At 41.8% G+C, this 23073-nt stretch overlaps 1 protein-coding gene across 5 annotated transcripts in view; it reads left to right on the top strand.

Annotated features, from left to right (window-relative positions):
• celsr1a (cadherin EGF LAG seven-pass G-type receptor 1a) overlaps positions 1–17454 on the top strand; it is a 96113-nt gene extending 78659 nt beyond the window's left edge. For 2 of the 5 annotated variants that reach the window (XM_080050857.1, XM_080050854.1), the window contains 19 exons: positions 428–522; positions 1159–1368; positions 1981–2164; positions 2273–2416; positions 2865–3054; positions 3774–3941; positions 4353–4479; positions 4568–4768; positions 8050–8224; positions 9119–9231; positions 9399–9478; positions 9599–9725; positions 9877–10002; positions 10223–10359; positions 12721–12821; positions 12908–13051; positions 13658–13927; positions 14441–14840; positions 15772–17454. In XM_080050857.1, coding sequence (XP_079906983.1) covers positions 428–522; positions 1159–1368; positions 1981–2164; positions 2273–2416; positions 2865–3054; positions 3774–3941; positions 4353–4479; positions 4568–4768; positions 8050–8224; positions 9119–9231; positions 9399–9478; positions 9599–9725; positions 9877–10002; positions 10223–10359; positions 12721–12821; positions 12908–13051; positions 13658–13927; positions 14441–14840; positions 15772–15799 — 3020 coding nt within the window. In that variant the 3' untranslated portion in view covers positions 15800–17454. Of the gene's footprint in view, positions 1–427; positions 523–1158; positions 1369–1980; positions 2165–2272; positions 2417–2864; positions 3055–3773; positions 3942–4352; positions 4480–4567; positions 4769–8049; positions 8225–9118; positions 9232–9398; positions 9479–9598; positions 9726–9876; positions 10003–10222; positions 10360–12720; positions 12822–12907; positions 13052–13657; positions 13928–14440; positions 14841–15738 lie in introns of all 5 variants that reach the window. The other 3 variants (XM_080050858.1, XM_080050855.1, XM_080050856.1) reach the window with 2 other exon arrangements.
• Positions 17455–23073: the final 5619 nt, after the last annotated feature.

The raw sequence follows: 23073 nt of genomic DNA, 5'->3' as shown, positions 1-23073 counted from the left end.
TGTTTAGGGGAAAGTGTTGCACATAGTCAAAGTAGTTCAGCCACAGTAATTGATCAAATTAGTTTTTGTGGTAGCATTGGCTGATTATTTGGATCCATACCACAATAAAAAAGATCACTGTCCTTTACTCTGATTTTCATTCCATTTTAGCCTATTTTTTGCAACGATATTATCTCAATATTTTTGGCCATGAGTATTGTCTGTAGGTATTTCTCCCTTTCTGCAAATAGCCCTAACAACCCTGCCAATAAGGTAGGGCAGCTTGTATGAAGGCAAATCCAAACATCTGTCTGATATATGTTGAAGACATGTCATGACAGATATATTCTTATGTTATTTTAATGTGCCTAAACATCATTTTTTGAACATATATTGTGCCCACGAGGGGATTTTTAACTTAGAACTTTTTTTGTGTGTGTTTTTACAGGTACTGCCATCCGCCACTGTAATGATGAGAAGGGCTGGCTGTTGCCCGAGCTCTTCAACTGTACCACCGCCACCTTCTCCCATCTGAAGAAAATGGTAAGTAGGCTACCGAACAAAATAAACCATTTATGGCTTACGGTACTTACTTTCAGACAAAACATCTCTTATTTTATTTTCAAGGTTTTACCTTAATTCAATATAAAGGAGTCAATGTGGGTTGAGATAATCGCACAACACTTTTTTGCGCTATAACTCTAAACTAGAGCGTTTTGCTTTTCTGGAAGGTTGACCTTTACAAAGGCAGACATACTATTTAAAAAATCCTTAACCAGTAAGATTTCATTCTTGACTGTTTCATTGGACTGTTGTTACCTCTTAATAGGGAGTGCACTGCATTTGTCTATTTCATAATCAAATCATAGTGATTACCGGTAGCCACCTCAATTAAAAAAAACTATGCCCTTTCTAGAGCAGCTAATGCGCATTCAACTGAGTGTAATTTCACAGAACCAAGCCTATGGGGGATTTGAACTAAAGCTTTGCAGCTTTTGTGTTTGAACCTGAACCTAATACTCCAGGCTTCAAACTTCTCAGAGTCCCACTAATCCTGGTATTGACCAATCTCTCTATTGCGTTTCATCTCACCCACTCAGCTTTTCCCTTTGCCTTGACCTGCTTCTTTTCTCGTTCTCTTTTTATTTCCAAACCCACCTCATCCCTTCATTCTCCCAGAACGAGGAGCTGCGTCAGAACAGTTCCAGGATGGACAGCGAGCGCTCCAAGACCATCGTGCGTTTGCTTCAGAGCGCCACCAACAACACTCAGCATTTCTACGGCAACGACGTGAAGACGGCCGCACAGCTGCTCAACCACGTGCTGCAGTACGAGAGCCGGCAGACGGGCTTCGAGCTCACTGCCATGAAGGATGCAGAGTTCAATGAGGTAGGGGAATAGAAATGTACAGATCAACTCTAACAAAGTAAGCCTTCCTGAAAGGATTTCCACTTCAATATCTAATTGGAAAATATATTAAAGCTTTAATTTTGACAACACTTCGTAGCACTTTGAACTAAAGCTACTGTACTGGTGGCACACTGCCCTCCACTGGTTGATTGTTGGGGTGTAGTTGGGGTGTAAGGTATAGTGTTGTGTGGAGAAGTGGTTAAACTCTTAATTTGCCACCCAAGATTTTTGTACCTCGTCCAGTATAGGACAGACGCCCTGTTTTATCAACAGTGACGTTAGGCTACTCTTGCATATAAAGTTCAGCCAAAAATGGACCACTAGAATAAATTTGTACCTAACTTGTCTTACTTATCTTCCATAAGTAACTATCATAAATTAACATAAGCCACAAATATTGCCATCAGTACTTGAGTTGCACAAATGCATGATTATTTATATTTTTGAGCACACAAGGCCACTGAATGATATACATCAGGAGGTAGTTAGAAGTGGGTATGTGTTATACTTCCACTTACTTTATTACTAGGATCTTTGAGACTGACTGAAGAAAATGCTTAATTCGTGTCATTTTTTTCTTCAATTCTCCAGAATTTGATCCGAGCAGGTAGCTCCATCCTGGACCCTGAGAACAAAGAGCACTGGGAGCAGATCCAGAAGAGTGAAGGTGGCACGGCCCATCTGCTGCGCAACTTTGAGGACTACGCCAACACCCTGGCTCAGAACGTCAGGAAAACCTACCTGAAGCCTTTCACCATCGTCACTGAAAACATGAGTGAGTAGAGAAGCCGGAATCATCATTTGTAATTCGGGATGCTTAATAATTCCACATGACACATAGTCCTCCTCACCCATTGCCTCTGTCTTCTGGCTGTTCTTCTAGTTCTGACCGTGGACTACCTGGATGTAACCGACCCGGAGAGGGCGTCGTTGCCACGCTTTCAGGACATCCAGGAGACCTACCCCAAAGAGCTCGGGTCGTCTGTCCACTTCCCCCAGTTCAACCTCCGCACTTACAGCAACAGAGGTAAGGAAGAGACTACTGGCAGAGACAGACATCATCTTCTAGAGTTTAATGGTGTAGTCAGCCATTTTGGAGAATGCTTGTTGTCAAAACTAATTTAGTCAAAATCAGTGAATATCTCCTCCCCGAATGCTACCTGTATGTACCGTTTGTGTGAATACACAGCCTAAGCTCTGTAAACGGGCATGCTAACTAGCTGCGGTGGGTCTCTTGTTGTTTACATACCAGTTCACAGAGCCTAGGCTGTGGAATTAAAGCCCGATTTTCTTACTCACACAGTGCAGACAGGTAGCGGATCGTGAGGAGATATTCACAGATTTTGACAAAAATGTGATTTTGCCAACAAGCGTTCTCCAGAATCGCGGACTCCACCTTTAAAGATGCATAAAAATATGAAACTCAATTCGTATTTAATTTGATCTATCATTGTCCCCCCCCCCCCCTCTTCCAGTGGATCCCACTCCTGACTCTCCTACTCAGACCGACTCCCCGCATGAGGAGGAAGAGGTGCACACAGTGTCCGATAGGAGACGCCGCCATCTTGAGCCGCCTCCACATCTGCCGGTTGCTGTGGTGATAGTGTACAAATCACTGGGGAAGCTTCTACCGGAGAGATACGACCCTGATCGCAGGAGTCTGAGGTACACTAAGTTTAAGCCTATTTACGGCCTACTTTCTCACATACTTTGCTACGTTTACAGTTGAAAAACAGCATGACAGAACGGAGATTGATATTTAACAGTGGGGAACAATGAGCCCACCCTCAATCTGAACTATAAAAACTCCCTCAACTCTACATACCAGTGTGTGTGTGTGTATACCATTTATCATATGCTGTAAACTTTTGGAGACATTTCTTAGCCATATGAACATATTTCATCTTTGGTATTGAATACATGTCATAATATTTACTGTAGGTGTGTTTAAAGGAAGCATCTTATCAGTGACATTCAGAATCAACTGAACTTAGTAGTTAGCTGTGTTCTTTATGTGTGTAGGAAGAGATAAAGCTAATAAAAACATCACATTTTCCCTAGATAAGATTAAGAAGCGAACTAAAAGATAAGAGAAGAATATGACCAGAATGCAAACAAGCTTTGGGTCTATTATGGTATGGTATTTCAGGCATGATGATCAGAACAGTATTCAATTGATCTTAACCCTTGAAAACGAGGTCCTTGTTCTTAATGGGACATAGCCTAGTAAAATAAATAGGTAAATTAATCAAATTAGAATTGTCCCTGGAGGGCTTTTCGGGTAAAGAATACATAAAAAAAATAAAAATAAAAATGAAGCAAAAGTAAACCACTCAATGAATGGAATTTCTGGCCATTCTGAATTGTATCTAATGTCTTTCCAGGCTTCCCAACCGTCCGGTGATCAACACAGCCATAGTGAGTGCCACGGTGCACAGCGAGGGTCCGCCTCTGCCTCCCATCCTGGACCCGCCCATCACCTTAGAGTACACCATGCTGGAGACAGAGGAGAGAACCAAACCTGTGTGTGTCTTCTGGAACCACTCCATCGCGTGAGTTGGACTTTACACACACACACACACACACACACACCTATAAGTGCACACACACACCCACGCACACGCACACACACACACACACACACCCACTCACACGCACACACAACACACACACACACAACACACACACACATCCACACGCACTCAGTCAGTCAGTCAGTCAGTCAGTCAGTCAGTCAGTCAGTCACTCACTCACTCACTCACTCACTCACTCACTCACTCACTCACTCACTCACTCACTCACTCACTCACTCACTCACTCACTCACTCACTCACTCACTCACTCACTCACTCACTCACTCACTCACACACAGTCACTCATCACACTCACACACACTCACACTTATTTGTGCAAATTAGACAGCATATATTCACTCATCTGTTGCGTGTTGCTGTGTGTTTTAGGAGCGGAGGTACTATCGGCTGGTCCTCTAAAGGCTGCGAGGTGCTCAACAGGAACAACAGCCACATCAGCTGCCAGTGTAACCACATGACCAGCTTCGCCGTGCTCATGGACATTTCAAAGAGAGAGGTATGCCCCCCCCCAGCCCTCAATTAAGCTCGCTATTTTCTGCCTTTTTGCCCCAGTAACTGACCCAATGTATTCTCTCTCCCCACAGCATGGTGACGTTCTCCCACTGAAGATCGTGACCTACACCACAGTGACCATCTCCCTGTTCCTCCTCCTCCTCACCTTCATCCTGCTGTGTCTGCTGCGTCGGCTGCGCTCCAACCTGCACGTCATCCACAGGAACCTGGTGGCAGCCCTCTTCTTCTCTGAACTCATCTTCCTGCTAGGCATCAACCAGACAGACAACCCGGTGAGTGAAGTTTGCAGAACATGGGGGCGTGTTCAATGGAGATTGTGATTCTGCAACGTATTCCCAATGTATAACCCAGGAAGATCAAAGTTCAACCAAAAAGAATACCCACTTAAACCTAAGCATTGTTTCAAGCAGTCTTCCAATTTTTTATCTGAAAAACTGCACGGAATGTCAACGTTTACTCAATTCTACATTTCTCAGCCTCTGTAGCAGATGAAGACATGAGTTGAAAACCATTTGAAAGGCTTAAACCCATGGCTTTAACTGTACATCGATGCATTTTGCCCTACATTTTTTCAAGAATAAAATATAAATCGCTTAACAACATCATAAAAAATAATATATATATATCAAATCTCTGTAGCACATAGAAATATCAAATGAAAACCATATGAAAGCTTAAACCCCTGGGCTTCAACTGTGAAGAATTGCACCGAGAAAAATAATGAAAACTGTTATTAACTGGTCACGCATTCCACACGTGTACTTAAGTGAATCACATTGCATTCTAAATGCAGTCTAAATGGGTAGTGGGTTTCCAACTGTTTTATGCCAGAATGTTAGTTACCCCCACAGCCCTGTCCGTGAACTCAAATGACCCACCATGTTACGAACGTGACATACAAATGACACAGGATCGCACCAGTTAGTAATTCTCTTATACTTGGAGGCATGGCGGAACTTGAAGCAGGATAAGGATGGCTCACTTTGGTGTTTACCGTATTAAAAACTGCCAGGAATCGCCTCCGAAATTAGTTTCAACTATAACCCGGTGATGACAGGGGCTTTTGCCAGACTTAGCCAACCAAGGCCTACCTCTAAGAGGCAGCCTTTATTCCACAGATTAAGTGTGCCCAAGCTAAATTTAACCTCCTATAAGTTGATTTTAATCGTGTTGACAGTCCTGCCTTTGTTACCGTAAAGCTCTCCAATTTAAAACAAGGTGTAGGGAGGATATAGGGCGAGATACTAAAAGTCAGAAATCTAATGTGCTAATGATGTTAAGGTCATTATCTAGTTTGGTTTTGGGGTACGTCGCTTTTATGGCCCAGACAGAGCACACAGTGAACAGACCTAATAGACATACAGTAAGGAATCATGAGGTGTGGGAATTCTTTGAAGTCTGCTACCACAGACGTTCGGACACACACACACACACACACACACACACACACACACACACACACACACACACACACACACACACACACACACACACACACACATAGACACACACACATCTCGGTGTGCCAGTAGCAGAGGCAAGCTGTGACTGGTACCAGAAGCAGACCTTAAGGCGGTTAGGCCCTGGCAAAGGTTTCCCAAAACAACCTCTTAGTTTTCACTTGATATATCTTGTGTCTGTGGTACAAAAAAACATCATTATCTGTTAATTGACGGGTTATCCCTTTTTTCCACCTCTTTTCTTTATAAGAAATGTGGTTTGGAAAGCTAACACACCTTACTGGCATCGGGAAACAGACCATGATGACAGATTTGAACAGTGGACAAATATACAAGCTCAGTTTAGTTCTAGCCCGGTAAATCCGCTAATCTTTTTAATTCCTCCAATTTTCTTATTTTTTAACATATATAAAATAAAATAAATAATACGTTTTTAAATAAGCACCTGTGGCAACACATAACAATAACAGGATATGGCTTGTATCTATGGTAACAGTATCAAATGTAGAGAAGAGTCAGAAAACTGTCTCATTAATATCCGTTATAAAACATAGCTAAAGTTAGCAAACGTTAGCTTTGATTTAGCAACCAAAAGCTACTGGTAATTCCAGACCAACTAAGGCTGTAGCATCAAAACTCCTGAGTGAATTAAATTGCCCACTATAGTTCAACTTTTCATTTGTCGACAGAAATATGTGGTTTGTCTTCTCTCAAAAGCTACACAGTGTAGCTTTAAAAATGAATGTGTCATCCCTGACTCGTCTGGCTAAACCAGATGTGTACAGCTTTACACGATATACACATCACAGCATCCAGCTGTCAAGACACTATGTTGAGTTGTAACTGCCAACACCCAGCCAGCTACCAGATGTACATGTTGGCTCTGGTATTCTTTCACAGTGGAAAGAATTTAGAATCAATTCAGGTTGTAGCCTTATATCACCTACACACATCTTCCAGTGGCATCTCCACATTGGAATGGTTTAGATGTCCTCATAGCGGAAGCGTTTCAGTTTGAAAGCAAATATTATGTTACAATATTTTCGAACTAATGATATGATTTAACCGACCGATCATTTCGTAAACATGTACTGACCATATTAACGATAAGAAAACAAACCCAGACCTATGAAACAGTATGAAATGTTAGGAGCCTGTATTTTTGCAGACTGCAGACGATTTCAGGGAGTCTGACTCACAGACAGTGTTTTGACTGGGATGACGGGGACTCAAGCACGGCCTAACAACACACTTTTATCTGCACCTGAAGTGGTTTTTACAGATGACAGAATTTAAAAAAGAGAAGAAAAAGAAAGAGTTTAATGTGCACGCATATCCTTCATCTGTGTGTGTGTGTGTGTGTGTGTGTGTGTGTGTGTGTGTGTGTGTGTGTGTGTGTGTGTGTGTGTGTGTGTGTGTGTGTGTGTGTGTGTGTGTGTGTGTGTGTGTGTGTGTGTGTGTGTGTGTGTGTGTGTGTGTGTGTGTGTGTGTGTGTGTGTGTCAGTTCTGTGGAATGCTGTCAGTGTGTGCCCACGGCCATCTGCAGGATGATTTATAGCCCTGTGTCAAAATAGTCTCTCTCTTTCTCTCTCTCTCTCTCTCTCTGATCTCCACGGCAATACATAGCATTACCAAAATACGAGATCTCAACTGCTGGGACATTCCCTGACACACTGCATTCCTCCAACACAGCAGCAGACATGGAAATAATGAGGGGAAAAGATTTATAAAAAATTGAAAATCATTTTTCAAAGAAACGTGCAGATAGGTGAAATTATAACTGACTTACATAAATGAGTGCTTGTGCTAAAAAATTAATTAAAGTATATTACTGTTAGGGCTGCTAATATTAATTATTGTCACTGTCAAATAATCAGTTTATTAACTGTTTTGATAGATTGCTTAGTCTGTTAAATGTCAGAAAACCCTTACCTTTACTTCGACGAGATTGATAGGAGCTGGGGTACAAAAAGAGAAAAGTTTCGGTATACATTTTGTTTGTGCATTTCTTATCCTTATTCCCTTTAAATGTCAACTCATATTCCTTCTCTCCTCCATCCCCATATGTCCTTCTCTTCCCTTTTCTCTCTCAGTTTGTGTGCACGGTGATAGCCATCCTCCTGCATTACTTCTACATGTGCACCTTTGCCTGGACGTTTGTGGAGGGGCTGCACATCTACCGCATGCTGACCGAACAACGCAACATCAACCACGGACACATGAGGTTCTACTATGCCATGGGCTGGGGCATACCCGCTATCATCACCGGTGAGAGAGAGAGAGAGAAACACACACACACACACACACACACACACACACACACACACACACACACACACACACACACACACACACACACACACACACACACACACACACACACACACACACACACACACACACACACACACACAGGCTAAAAAACAATGCATTGGCAGACTGTCAGGGGGCATTCATGCTATGACACATCTCCCTTCTAAAGAGGCTGGGATCCTCGTGGGAAAATAAGTGAACAAGAGATAGGGGCAGACAGGCATAGTCAGAGATGGACAGCGTTTATGTGGATGGCCACAATATGTCAAATAAAGACCAAAAAACTTGCATAAAATTAATGTATAAAAAAACAAACATCCAGTTGCCGTGGAGAGGAGTGTGCTGCCCACAAACCCATAAATAAGTAGTTGATTTATTGTTTTTTTATCGGCTCTGGTTTTGCCAATTAGTACCAGCTTTTCAAAGCCTGACATTTTCTGCATATTTGACTTTATCACCCCTTTGATGTACAGTAAGACAACTGTAATATATTACAATGCTTTGTGATTCACTGACATGCTTTGGCAGCAGTGCATGGCAGCGACTGAACTTTTCTTAATTGGAGTTTGGATTGGAGACATAGTTGTGGGGAGAGAGATATAGATACAGTGTTACTGGGCAGAGCATGAAGAGACAAACAGATAAGGAATTAAACAATGAATGACAGTGACGAGTGACTAAGACGACCGTGGGCAAACTGTAGTGGGAGGAGAGAATGGAAGAAGCTAGGCGTAGGAACTGGTAGTGCCACTTGTGTCATGGTAATTATGAATTATGGATTGTGTTACGTAACGTCATTATAAATCTGTACTCATATTTTACCCTCTTTGTGTGTGTGTGTGTGTGTAGGTTTGGCAGTAGGTCTTGACCCTCAGGGTTACGGGAACCCAGATTTCTGCTGGCTCTCCGTCCACGACACCCTCATCTGGAGCTTCGCAGGACCCATCTTTGTAGTCGTCCTGGTATGTGCACGGATGAAAAAAATAGACTTTTGAGTGTATTAAGTGCTCTCACATCATGATAAATAATCTGAATTATGTCAAAAAAATATATTGTTATAAAATATCCTCAAGTAGCCCTGTTAAATGTTACAATAACTCAGTTCTGTTATAAATCCCTTTCTCTAAAGGTGAACATAGTCATCTTCATTCTGGCGGCCAAGGCTTCATGTGGTCGCAGGCAGAAGGCTGTGGAGAAGTCAGGAGCCATGTAAGCGTTTTAATTTCCTTGTCATAATTCAATACATAGCATTAACGTAGCAGTCAAAAGATAATATCACATTTCTGTACTGGGACGTAGCTGATCTGTGTGCGTGTTTTTCTTCCTCAGTCCTGCCCTTCGGATGGCCTTCCTCCTCCTCGTCCTCATCAGTGCCACCTGGCTGCTGGGTCTCATAACAGTCAACAGTGACGTCATGACCTTCCACTACCTGTTCGCTATCTTCAGCTGTCTGCAGGTAACCCCAGGTTTTACCTCAATGGCCACTGACTAGATCGTAACAGACATATATGATATTTAACAGTTGTTAAAATAATTCAGAAATGACGCAGTTCTAAATACGCATAGGCTTTGATCTGCTTTTAATCACTGTTGATTTTTTTCCACAGGGAGTCTTCATCTTCTTCTTCCATGTGATCTGTAACAAAGAGGTGAGGAAGAACCTCAAGAACGTCTTCACGGGCAAGAAGAGCCTCCAAGATGAATCCAGCACCACCAGGGCCTCATTGCTTACAGTGAGTGAACACACACACACACACACACACACACACACACACACACACACACACACACACACACACACACACACACACACACACACACACCAAAATGACTGCATCATGTCATCAATAATCATCAATAAGTATGAAAATTAAACCTTTCCTTTATTTTTTTTCTTTCCTTTCCTCATTTTTCCCTCCATTCCTCCCTCCTTTTCATCCCTCCATCTTCCAGCGCTCTCTCAACTGTAACAACACGTACACAGATGACGGCCAGCTGTTCCGCTCGGGCATCGGGGAGTCCACCGTCTCCCTGGACAGCACGCTCAGGTCAGCCAAGAGCCGCAGCAGCTACCTGGCTCACGTACTCAGGTACACCACGCTCACTGACTGCATGGCCGCTACTCATACGTACTGCTGCATGAACAAGTGTGTTTGTCCACTTCACTTTCTTTGGGACTTTTACTCATGTTGGACTATCTTTGTTCTTGGTGTCCCTGGTAATGCATCAAATGTCTAACTCATACTAACACACACCCCACGCCCCTAATTTATTTATTTATTTATATATATGTGTGTGTGTGTGTGTGTGTGTGTGTGTGTGTGTGTGTGTGTGTGTGTGTGTGTGTGTGTGTGTGTGTGTGTGTGTGTGTGTGTGTGTGTGTGTGTGTGTGTGTGTGTTTGTGTGTGTGCCCTTACTACTTATCTAAAGCAGTGTTGGGTTAAGTTTCTCAGTTTCCCTTCACATTGAGGCTATTTCTTAAACACATGCATGCTGCCACAGAATGGCACCTGCATTGTACAGTGAGCCTGCATGCATGAAAGATCATGATGAGGGTTTTCCAGTGCATGGCGCGCATGGCTTTGTTGCAAAACCCAAAACACATATTGGCCTACAGTCAAAGACATATCAAATCTTATTGATAGCCAAACCAAGGCTAAAGAACACAGCACCTGCTGTTGATCCAGCTATAATATCTATCCAGTTTGAGGTTTTTCTGTGTTGCATATACTCAAGAGTTAAAGTGTTAACATTGTTAATGTGAAATTTGATTTGATACATTATACATTGTTTTGTTGCACGAAATTATGAATGTTTGTAAAACAACGTGTGAGACAGTGTGAATACAATTAAACACAGTAAAGGACCGATAACCAGAATATACTTTCAACAAAAACAGTATAAACTTCATAAAGTTACTGTGGGATTTAGTTCAGGGCTGTTGTATAAATCTGCATTGGTTTCTAGGTATTTTTTTTAACAATGTGCAAATCAACATGTGTGTCGCAGAATTAGAATGACTCACTTGAGCAATCGAGACCAGTGTGTTCCTGGATGATCTCTGAGAAGCTTGACATTCTGAAGATATATCTCTTCCAGGAAATAGACACTGTTCATATTCAGGGTAATCTCGTCCGCCCGTCTTGTACATGTTTTCATGGCGGCGGTGTGGTGTTACATAAACTTGGTATTTTAAAAGAGTTTTTGTATATCTGCAAGGTTAGGTCTGACTGTGCGCCTCCGCTCGTAAAGCTGTCATTTGGGTAATGCGAGCTGACACGGGGGGTCAATGAGAACCGTAAAAAACAAGAAAAAACGCCAGAGGGATGGAGCAGGATGGCGTGCAGTTGAGGACAGGGACATAAAATAGAAAAGAGAAGGACTGAGAGAGAAAATAGAGAGAGAGAAGGGCAGGAGGCTTGGGAAATAAGGGAGATAGGCATGTACCTGTTTAGTTGGGGAACGTAATACAGACACACATACCTCCTCCCTTAGGCTGTTGGCACGACTTCAGACAGGTCAGATTTTTTCCATTAGCATTTTTACCCTCCAGCCAACCTGAAATAAACAGCTATAATTGAAGAGGAGTGGGAAGAAATATAAGCAAGTGGGGTTCTTATGTATGTATCATTTTGTAATTCATTTAGGGTATCAGTTAAGGGAACTGAATATAAATGACAAAAGCAGCTTTAAAGATGGAGTGAGCAATTCTGAATGCTTCTCACAAAAAATCACTTGTTGTCAAAATCAGTGAATATCTCCTCAAGATCCGCTATTTTTACTCACTGTTTGCACGCTGAAAAAAATCCATTGTTCATACACAACCTAGGCTCTGTAAAGTGGTATGTTGCTAGCTACGGTGGGACCTCTTTGTTAATGTACCCTTTGTTTACATAGCAGATTACAGAACCCAGGCTGTGTATTAGCACTAGATTTTACCAGTACGGACAGGTAGCAGATCATGAGGAGATAGTCACTGATTTTGACAAGGTGTTTTTTTGACAACAAGCATTCTCCAGTATCGCTGACTGCACCTTTAATCTGCAGTTCCAAATTTGCGGTCACATGGAACATTTATACCATGAATACAAAAAGATAATAATGAAGGTTTAACAATAAGTCTTAAATTACCCATCCATCAACACTCTTTACTGTTGATGCTTAAGCATCCGGTTTATTTTCTTTCACCAGACACTAGCGCACCTTAACCACATTTTAATACTCGTTTTAGTGTTCGTTGAAGCCAGCAAAAGTGTCGATTGTTTTGTAAACAGAGACGTCTAGTGTTTCAGCTGTTGAATTTTAGTCGTCTCTTACCACGAGTTTGGGCTTGAATCAACTCTCAGACAGTGACTCTCTGGTGTGCTAACCCTTTTCCTCTCTAATTTCTCTCTCACTTACCTTTCCGTCTTTCGCTCCCTCCTTTCTGTTCCTGTCTTTTTTCCACACAGGGAGGAAGCCGGTCAGAAGCCCAGCGTGTCTTCAGGGACCGCTAAGGGACACACAGACCTGGACGGGCCTCTGTTCCACAGGAATGGCACCAAGGGAGATGGTGAGTAAAAACTTCTCTCAATCAGAATGCATGTGACAATGTGTACGCCTGTGTGTTTTATTAATAGAAGTTCATCTTTCTACCAGACTCCGACTCAGACAGTGAGCTGTCAGTGGACGACCACAGCTCCTCCTACGCCTCCTCTCACTCCTCCGACAGCGAGGACGACGACATCGACGTCAAGCCCAAGTGGAACAACGAGAGGCAGCCCATTCACAGCACGCCTAAAGGTAGGCTATACGAGTGGGCCTATCGAGCCTTAACGTGAGGCATTACAAGAGGTAGAAATGGATCTAAGTACATTAACTCAAGGAAGAAAAGAACACATTTAAGGCACTTGTACTTAAAGGTGCACTTTGCAATTTCAGGGAATCGGGATTTGTTTACATTTTCAGAGCCTGCAGTTAGTTTACAAAACCTATTTACTGTACATGTCATTCCTGGGATTGAATAATTGTGTTGGGTTCATCATAAATCAGGTTATTTAGAGGCACCTAGAACCAAACGTAAGACTAGAATATGTGTGTAAACAAAACCTCCAATGGTGTTCCAGGAATCCAATTTTCCTGTTAGGAATTCTTTTTTAATTCAGTTATGAGAATAGAAAATGTTCACTTCTCTGACACACTCAAAGTTACATATGCACCTTTAAGTATTTCCCTTACATGCTACTTTATACTTCTTCTCTACACAAAGTCAGTACTATGTCAGAGAAATTTACGTTTATAATCTTTAGGCACTTTGAGGGAAACAACACCAAATTGGACATCAACATGTACTATATGTCGCTGTTGCAGAGATCTTGTTTCCAAGGTGTCTTCTTTTCCCCCTATTAGTGGAAGCAGTATCCAATCACGTGAAGCCTTACTGGCCGACGGAGGCCACCACAGCCAGTGACAGCGAGGATCCCGGCGGGGCAGAGAGGCTGAGGGTGGAGACCAAGGTGAACGTGGAGCTGCATTCAGAAAACAAGCTCAACCACATCGGGGAGAGGGACAGGGAGACACCCCAGGAGAGGGACAAAGAAAAGCCTGGCAACGCCAGAGACACAGCAAGTCCTAGCCTACCCAACAGCAACAGCAACCACCAACCAGAGCAGAGGAAAGGTACGAGAGGAGAATTATTTTACATAGAGTCGGAACAAATAGATCTACTTTGTCTGCTATATATTGGAATTATAGCTCCTGTAAACCCAAATCCATAAAATCATTCATACTTTATTTGGGGAGTTGCATGGTGCATGATAGTAAGAGTTAGGCATATTTATCAATCAAGATTAAAGATATGGTTGTTTAAGTTTGATAAACTTTAAACAGAAATTTCGGTATCGATGATACAGGCTATGATCTGGTTCTTACTGTATGTCGCAATAAGTATTTTGAACCAATCAAGGCAGTTCTCTTTCCCGAACATTCTATAAAAACAATGACTGTTGCCACCGCCACGCCCCAAACAGTCCCGTTAAACGGTCTAGACAGTAAAAAAAAGTAGTTAGTTCTTTTAACTATTTTTATAATATTTATGAACATTCATTTTCAATGAGATTGACACCAACATGTTATATCATAAATTGATTTTGACCATGTTTCCAGAGGCGTTAACTCTTTGTCCGTTCTCAGGTATCCTAAAGAACAAGATCAGCTATCCTCCGCCGCTGACCGACAAGAACATGAAGAACCGTCTGAGGGAGAAGCTGAGCGACTACAACCCTCCCACCATCACCTCTCCTCCGCCTAACAACAACCACAGCTCCTCGGCCCCTCCCATCATCCCCTCTGTCAACATCATGACCCCGTCCTCCAGGCCGCCATCGCTGGAGTCCAACGAAGGCAACGGTCTCCCCGGCAATCACCACGAAAACAGCATCAGCACCAGCACCCCAGTCAAGCCCCCCGTGGCCCCGCGACCACAGTTCCCTACCGGCCACACGCCGGCGCCCATCTACCGGGAGACAAACGGAGGGCTGGCTATGCACTTGAAGTCAGGGACGGTCAACGGAGGCAACGAGTCCGACTCAGAGTGAGTAGTTGTTGTGTGCAGTAGTAGTGTTTGGCATGTAGCATTGTCTGTGCTAATAGAAAAACAGCTAATACTAATGAAGTTGAATTGATAGAGCAAAGGAATGAATGACCTTGTTGTCTTTAGTCGTGTGGTTTGAATCACTTTAGAAAGGATTCAAAATCTACTTGATGCAGATTTTATGAGTCTGGTTACCTTTTTTTAGTATAGCATATATTGGTTTGGCCTTCATGTCAACTGATGCAATACTGCATGCCTCAAAATAGGATCCTTACCCGAAGAAATAGCATTTATGGTAGCGTGCTTATTTGCTTTCTTGCCGAGAGTTGGACGAGAAGATTGATACCACTTTGATAACTGTATGGTATGGAAGAGTATTAGTAGGTGATTTTGCATCTAATGTGTTTCAATAACATTTGACTTTACCGCAGTCTTGAACTGTTGAGTTTATTCTGGACATTTAAACTTTATTCACAGAGTGCAAAATGACGACAAAACTTCCTGCTCTCATTAATTTGATCTCACTAATACTCTTCGGTAGTATGAAGAAAAGCAACATGTTTAGCTTAGCCTAGCTCAAAATCAGGGAAAGGGTAAAACAGCTAGCCTAGTTTTAACTGTTTTATCCCCAGTTTCCAGTCTCTGTGTTCCTAATCTATCAGCCTACTCAACTAACATTTGGCAAGAAAGCAGATAATCTTATTTCCAAAATGGCCAACTATTTCCTTCAACTATAGCATGAATAATATGATATTCTGCATGCGTTGACTCCCTGCATCCCTGCACCCGTTTTTACATTGCATGTTCTCGTCTCCCTTCCTTTTTCTCCCTGCACCATCCCTCCCCGCATCCACCACCACCTCTCCCCCTCCCGCCCTCCGATCCCCTCCGCCAACAGTGGCAGTAACGAGACTTCAATCTGACCTGTTAGGAAAACCCAGACCAGCCTTCCCCTGTGAGAAGAGGAGGAGCGAATAAGCCAACAGGGGGAGGAGAGGAAAGGAGGAGAGGAAAGGAGGAGAGCCAGAAAACAATAGAGATGGATGGGTGATGGAGATTGGATGAAAGTGGTGGAAAGAGTCTTCTCCAAGCCTGATCTGTCCATCCGTCCCTCCTCATGTTCCCTCTCTCTCTCTCTCTGGAGAGCAGTATTAATTGCAGACTTTGAAGACTGCATGGGACAAGAAAGAATAATGAAAAAGATGTGATAAATAAATAAAAGGGAACGCTGTGTGGGACTCAACCAGGAGAGAATGGAATGGAACTATACGTGTGCCAAAACCACTGACTGTAGGACGTGGGGACAGAGAGTCACAAGATGAAGAATTCCCACCTACCCAGGATGCATTGCAGGCCCCCCCAGAACGATGTTCCTCTATGGGGGTCGTGAGGGGTCATTACGAAAGCTGGACTCAAATACATTCTGGTATATTTGTAGTCCACATGGATTTCAAAGGACTACAAGTCCCTCAGAACGTTAGACATAAACTTGATAAAGCCTGTTCTTGCCGGCTTTTGGACACAGCCGATGGCGCTATCACACACACCAAGTGCTCTTTTTTTTTACTTTTCAAAGAAAGGCTTCCTCCGCCTCTCAATGCAGTGCATTTAGAGTGTAATTGTGTACATGTGTAGATACTGTTAAAGGTGAAGAACAAATGATCTATTTTGTATTCCAGCTGAAGTGAGGACATTGTCCAAAACTAAAAAAATAATTTGCCTTTGTTAAAGCTGGGAAAGCTCTTCAATCATGTAAATCACTGGATATGCTGGTTTAATCACTAAAGTACTGGAGTCTGTGTGCCTTCAACACTGAATTGACGCCTTACACGTGCACACACACAAACACATACTGTATTAGCCTGCAGCAGGCTTTCCGGTTTTGAACTACACACTCTACACACACAGCATATTCTGCTATACACACACACACATAGGATTGATATAAGATCTAGGGTTCTCGTGTGTGTGGCTGACCTAGAATGTCCCGAGCAGCTGGGCCTAAAAATGAACATTAATTATGTAAAATGGAGAGGAATGTTGAAAACTCGTGTTTTTTCCGTTTGAGCACTATGAACCAGATAGCCTTCTTTTCCAGTGTCCATCCTGCCTGTTTGTCCAATGCGAAACACTCCTGGTTACCAAAGTCATGCAATACAGTCAAATGTACACATTAGGGTTTGGGTCAGTTCACTTTTAACTCAGTTATATTCCAAAATAGTAAAGAAAAAAAATTGCAAATCACAAAAAAAATTAAATCAAAATTTGACATAGATGAACCCTTTGGTTTAAACAGATGAATTTAATACATTATTACATTTCTGAATCTGGGTTTAAAGTTGAAATGATGCTAACGCTAATGCATTTCGCAGCTAATATAATGCAATTGAAAAGTCTTGTTTACCACTCACTGAATGCCTTCGTAACATACAAACTGTACAACCCCAGTGTTTTGCCCTCCTGTAATCAATGCTGTTGATAAATGTCCTTCTTTTCTTTTTTTGTATTGATCCGAGACACTGGAAAAAATGTTTTGTAACATAATGTATATTTATTTTTTATGGTTTTAAGACACTGGAAAGAAAAAAACATGATTGTGGCTGTAAAATTAAAAGACGACATGATGAATTTTTAACCCGTCTTGTGCAGCCCTATTACGTGTCTGTTGCCCCCGGGAGGAAGCGTGGCTAGTGGAAACACGTACACTACACTTCAGAAGGATTAGGTAACTTCCACTGTTTTGGATCCATCGATGAGTTAAACTGAAACTGTGACTCACATGCTTCACAGTTTTACGCTGTGGTAGGTGATCACTTGAGTGTGTTGAATATCCCATTGCTTATACAAAGATCACTTGATTCTTCTTCATGAAACTGTCAAAACACCATCAGGATTGGCTAAAGCTCCATAAAATCAGACAGGCAACGGCAAGACAAGCATTTACAATTGGAGGCTTTCCAGTTTAAACGCTCCAAATTGGACTTGATGAGCTTTAGCAATTTTTTTTTTTGTAAAGAGAGCCTTTGAAGACCTTTTCTGGTCTGATGCGTGATCCCTGAGAATGCCTTTCGTCGGAAAAGTGTAGATTTTTGAAAATGCACAAACTAATTCAAGCTAACATTGTCTTCCGTTAAGCTAAACAGTACAGTTGTAAGGATATTAGTGTAAAAGAGTTAACAATCTATTTAGTTCAATAGACTTAACTATTCCAATCAATCACGTGATGGGGTCATACATTAACACCCATTTTTCTTTCTTTGTTTTGTCAAAGTTTGAACTGTTTATGGTTATTTCCCATGAGAACTTGCAGTATTTGTAGTTTTGCCAGAGGTAATTTCACTGGTCTGGTCTAATTTGGAGCAGGGTGATGTCATGTACTTCTGTGCACCAATCAGAATGTACCAATATCCGACAGTTGGCAATCAAACCACACACACACAGTCCTGGTAAAGAAGATCTGCTGAGTTGTTAAATGTTAACACCCTGAAAAAAGCAATCCATACGAGTTTCTTTCAATTTATTCATTTTGATTATTACTTTTTCAGTCACGAATATTTATTATTCATTTAAAAGACGCGTCGCTTGAAATCAAGTTTTTAGGGGCTGTAATCCTCCTTTCAAAGCAGGGAGAGACTTATACAATGGATAAGAAGGAAGGATGAAAGGAATGACTCCCACAGAGGCCTGTTGGGAAGTTGTCCATACAAGGTCATGTATGGTGAGAGCAGTGTCTCAGTCTGTCCTGTGCCCACTCATCAGAGCCAAGCTGATCATGTGTGAGGCACTTTAGACAATGACTTTGTGTACACTACAGTATAAGTCAGTTCACTGTGGATGTGTTACGGCACACTGCTCATCTGTGGAGTTGAGCTTAAAACGAGTGTAAAAGTTTGTGTGTGTGTGTGTGTGTGTGTGTGTCAAAGTGGGTGGGTGGTTAGAGGTAAAGGTGTATCTGTTTGAATGACAGTGTTAATCCTTAATCAACAATGGTGGCAGCCAATTATAAAAATAAAAAAATCCCCTCACTTTAATCCAAACTGTTGCAGGGCACACACCTGAGTGAGCTTTTGTCAAGTGTCCTTAAAGAAAATGTTGGCAGCTCTGATGCAACAGGAATTTCCCTTTTATCTTGAGAAGATTATTTGCATATGTTTTTCATAAGCTTTGTGAAGACAATCTAAATCAAACCACTACTGCAGCAAATTTGACAATTAAGGTCAACTGTAAAGATTAAAACAACCTTATAGCCTATTGTGTTTAATAGTCATCTCAAATCAAATGTAAATAAGTGTTTGTGAGGTATGCTCATTGGCTTTCTTAGCTTTCGTAGCCTGGGAAGCATGCAACCAGAGGATACTCCAGGAAGCTACTGGCCCAACAAATATAAAATGGTGAATTTTCATTTTTACCCTTTGTGTTTTGCACAGATTGAACAAAACTAGGCATCCTACACTTTAATATGTGTGCTTCAGAGGTGCAGGTGGGTGCATTTTGTAACTGAGGACAGAGCCAAGCTAGATGTTTAACCTTGTTTACAGTCTTTGTGCTAAGCTAGGCTAACCAGCAGGTAACTGTTGCTTTAAGAAAGTAAACAAGCCTTTCCTCCCAGCACTACTGCTGAAATGTTGCATATAATCTCAAACTACAACTGGAGACACCTAAAACAAACTATATTATTTACTCAAATAAGTTGTTTATTGTGCTACACAAAACGTCCAACTGAAGATGCTTTGTTGTTCCTTATAATTGACTGTTCAGTCCAAAGTCCTGCACTTAACTTTCACCCCACATCTCAGCCCACTTTTTAAGACCCAGCTCTTTGCACTGGCATTCCAAGGTAAGGCTACAGGCATGCCCCTCACTTTAAAGTTTTGTCTTCAAGCCATATGTATCAGATTAAGAAGAGATGCATTTAAGAGGAGATGGATCAAAGAGGTTGTGAGAGGTGAAAGGCTGGCGAGGTCATGAATGTTCCCGTCACCTAAAGCAGAAGAGATACAAGGTGAATATATATCACTACAAAGCATGTCTAGATAAACTGGGTATATTCATGACATTGATGTAATGGGGTTTTTAGAAAGGTTGAATGCCAAGTCAGGGCCTGGACATGGACATGTGCAACAACAGCAGCACCAAGTCCATCACACAAGCCCATAGAATGCTGCCACTGGGTTTTTTGCCAAGTAACTTATTGTGAGCAAGCACACAGTGAAAGATTAGATGGGGAGGGTCAGGTTTCACAAGTCTATTGGACGCCTAGTTGTTCTGGCAACGGAAGCGAATCCTCCCCTCAGGTGACATACAGTAAAGGTACAAAGATGAAGTTAAGAGTTGGAACAGAACTGTAGCATGTCGAAATATATATGAAAAATATATCAAATTAAGTTGACAGGTGATTTACTGTCTGATTTCTATATCTCCGTTATTAGGCTATATTATGTTACATTATCTTCCAGTAATAACAGTAATACGTCTGCTGTGTGGTCTTTATTTCCCATTGGAATAAAAACCACTTGAAACCTAAGAAGTGGAGTAGGCACGACAGGTAACTAGTCTCACGCTGACCCTCTGCCCTTCTCTTTATCTGTTCCATCACAGCTAGTAGGCAGGGCAGGCTAAATAATTCAGACTCATCAGAGCCACAGTTGGCATCTCTGAAGAAACTACTATACGCCTAAAAAGATAAGGGAGGAGGGGAGAGGACCACTGATCCAATGGCGCCATCTACTGGTGAAGAACGCAACGCCATGTAGATCTAGAGTGTGTATTTGTGTACCTCTGTACTTGTGGCGACAGTAATTGAACAGGCCAAAGGACCAAATAAATCCCTTAAAGTGAGACTATGTTACTGTTAAGACATTTTAGAAGCTATAGCCTCGGGGTTAAAACTATGAAAAAACATAAACACCTGCACAATTTCTGCTTTATAGCATACAATGGATTATACAGTAATGTGTGGTTAAAAACTAAAAAGAGGCACATAAGCCTATTATACTTTTTTTTTATTAACTTATAGGCCTACTAGGTCATTCACTGTTGCTCTTAGTATGGGTTGATGTTGCACTTATAGACACACCCTAATCAGGGATCCCCAGGCAGGTATTTTGCCTTGCAAAGGGTGCTATGTTTTTTGGTAATGGTTACATTTTGGGCAAGTATAGTGGTAGGGGATAGATTAGATTTTGAGGTATAAGTTATAGTTAGGATGTTGAGAGAGAAAGCAGCACTGACTTACATTAAAGCTGCATTCACAATGGCCAGATGGTGCCAGGGTTCACTATAAATGATAGTGTCGGCAATCGAATGTCCTCAGAAATAAAGCAATCTAAACTGATAGCAATATGAAAAGTGCATTTAAGCTCTGTCAAATGAGGATACTGTATGTAATGAATAAACTGAGGAATTCTAAAAGATATTTCCATTAAAACACAATAAAAAAGACTTTATATGTATCATTTCTAAAGTTGAAAGTGGCAATAAAACCCAAATGACACCATGGTACTATCCTATCGGCTGCCTCGTCATCTGTCCTCCGCTTCCTCACAGCTGTTCTATAATTGACTGTGAATTCTCTGCCAGTTGCATAAGTTGCGTTGGTTGGTTCCAGAAAATACGGGTTTCGGGATTAAGAGGTTTATGACAGGCAGCGTTTGCAAACGAGCACAGAAGGAAGGATTTGGGGGAAATCTCAACAGCAGCAGTACGTTTGCTAGAAGGCATATGAAGAGGATCACAGGCCAGAAAACCATTGTGTGTGTGTGCGTCTGCGTGTGTGTGTGTGTGTGTGCGTCTGCGTGTGTGTGTGTGTGTGTGTGTGTATCTAAGGGGAAGCCAGTCTAAAAAGCATTACTCCCCTTGTTTACTACACAATCCTGCTGAGTGGTTTTCCAATTGTGCCTGTATATGGTATTTACAGATCAACCCTTGAACAGATATTTTCAATGACAGGCAATGACATCTGCTGCTGAAACAACCAGCCAGAGATTAGTGGCCTTTAATACGCATGAGATTGACATGATTTCAATTATATGTGAGCCAACACATATGCATGGTAGATTTAGGTGGTTGACTTTTCCCTTCGATATACGATTATATAATAGGTCTTAACAAGGGATTTTTTCATTGATTCCATGATAAAATCAAATATTTCCAGGATAAATTTGGTCTCCTGGGGGGGGACAAAAAATATCCTCCCCTAACATTATTACGTATTAATATTGAGAGATTGCTAGTATTCTGTCCTGATTGTATGTAAAGGAGAAAGAACAAAACATTCGAAACCCCAGTCAATATAATGCAGTTTCCCTATTCACTATCCACTATCACTATTAATGGCGATCCTGGAGAATGCTAAGCTCTGCAAAAGGGGCATGTTGCTATGATGGGCCCCCTTTGTTTACATACAAGGCAACAAGCTTCCTCCAGAAACGCTGACACCACCTTTAAGTGTGGCCTGAAAACTTACAAGAGACAATAAACTCTTATATGACACCATGTGTCATATAAGATGTATAACAATAAGCTTATTGCATAGAGTACTTTTTTACACACTAAATTGCATTTACATCTCAATGTCCATAGCCTTTAACGTGCAACGGGCAGCAGACCCAAGCAGTAAATAGAAACTGGCATATTATCACCTTTTAAGTTGATGCTTGATGACAAACTTGTTAGCAAACAGATACCTACTTTTTACATCATGAAAACACAGAACAACATAAGCATCCATTTTGACTCTTGTTGCTGTCCACCTGGCAAAGCGTAGCTCAATATTCACCCTCTTTTAGCTCCGCTTTTGAAAAAAAGCAGCTAAATGCTCCACAGTGTTCAGCAGCTAGTTGCCAACTTTCCGCTAACTAAATCTTCTGTTCTCTGAAAGGTCTGCGGAAAGACATGGAAGGTCCTATCTGTCAGCGCCACAGACATTTGCCTAGGTAAATGTGAAAGGAAAGCCGGGCTTTATCAGCATGTCTGTCTTCAGTATAGCAGCCGAGTAGGCCACACACACACACACACACACACACACACACACACACACACACACACACACACACACACACACACACACACACACACATGGGGCTTCTCTTCAACAGAAGCTGCACCTGGGAGACGGTAAGACACAGAATTGACTTTTTCTGTCTGTTTTGGGGGTTTTAACAATTCAAAAAGTAGCCTATAATCATGTGGGGAAAATGATAACACATGAAAGTCTGATCCACCTTAATGCTAA

Source organism: Ammodytes marinus (genome assembly GCF_949987685.1).
Source record: "Ammodytes marinus genome assembly, chromosome: 22".
NCBI classification, from domain to species: Eukaryota; Metazoa; Chordata; class Actinopteri; order Uranoscopiformes; family Ammodytidae; genus Ammodytes; species Ammodytes marinus.
Note: the sequence above shows the minus strand (reverse complement) of the source record. Positions and strands in the feature narration are given on the sequence as shown.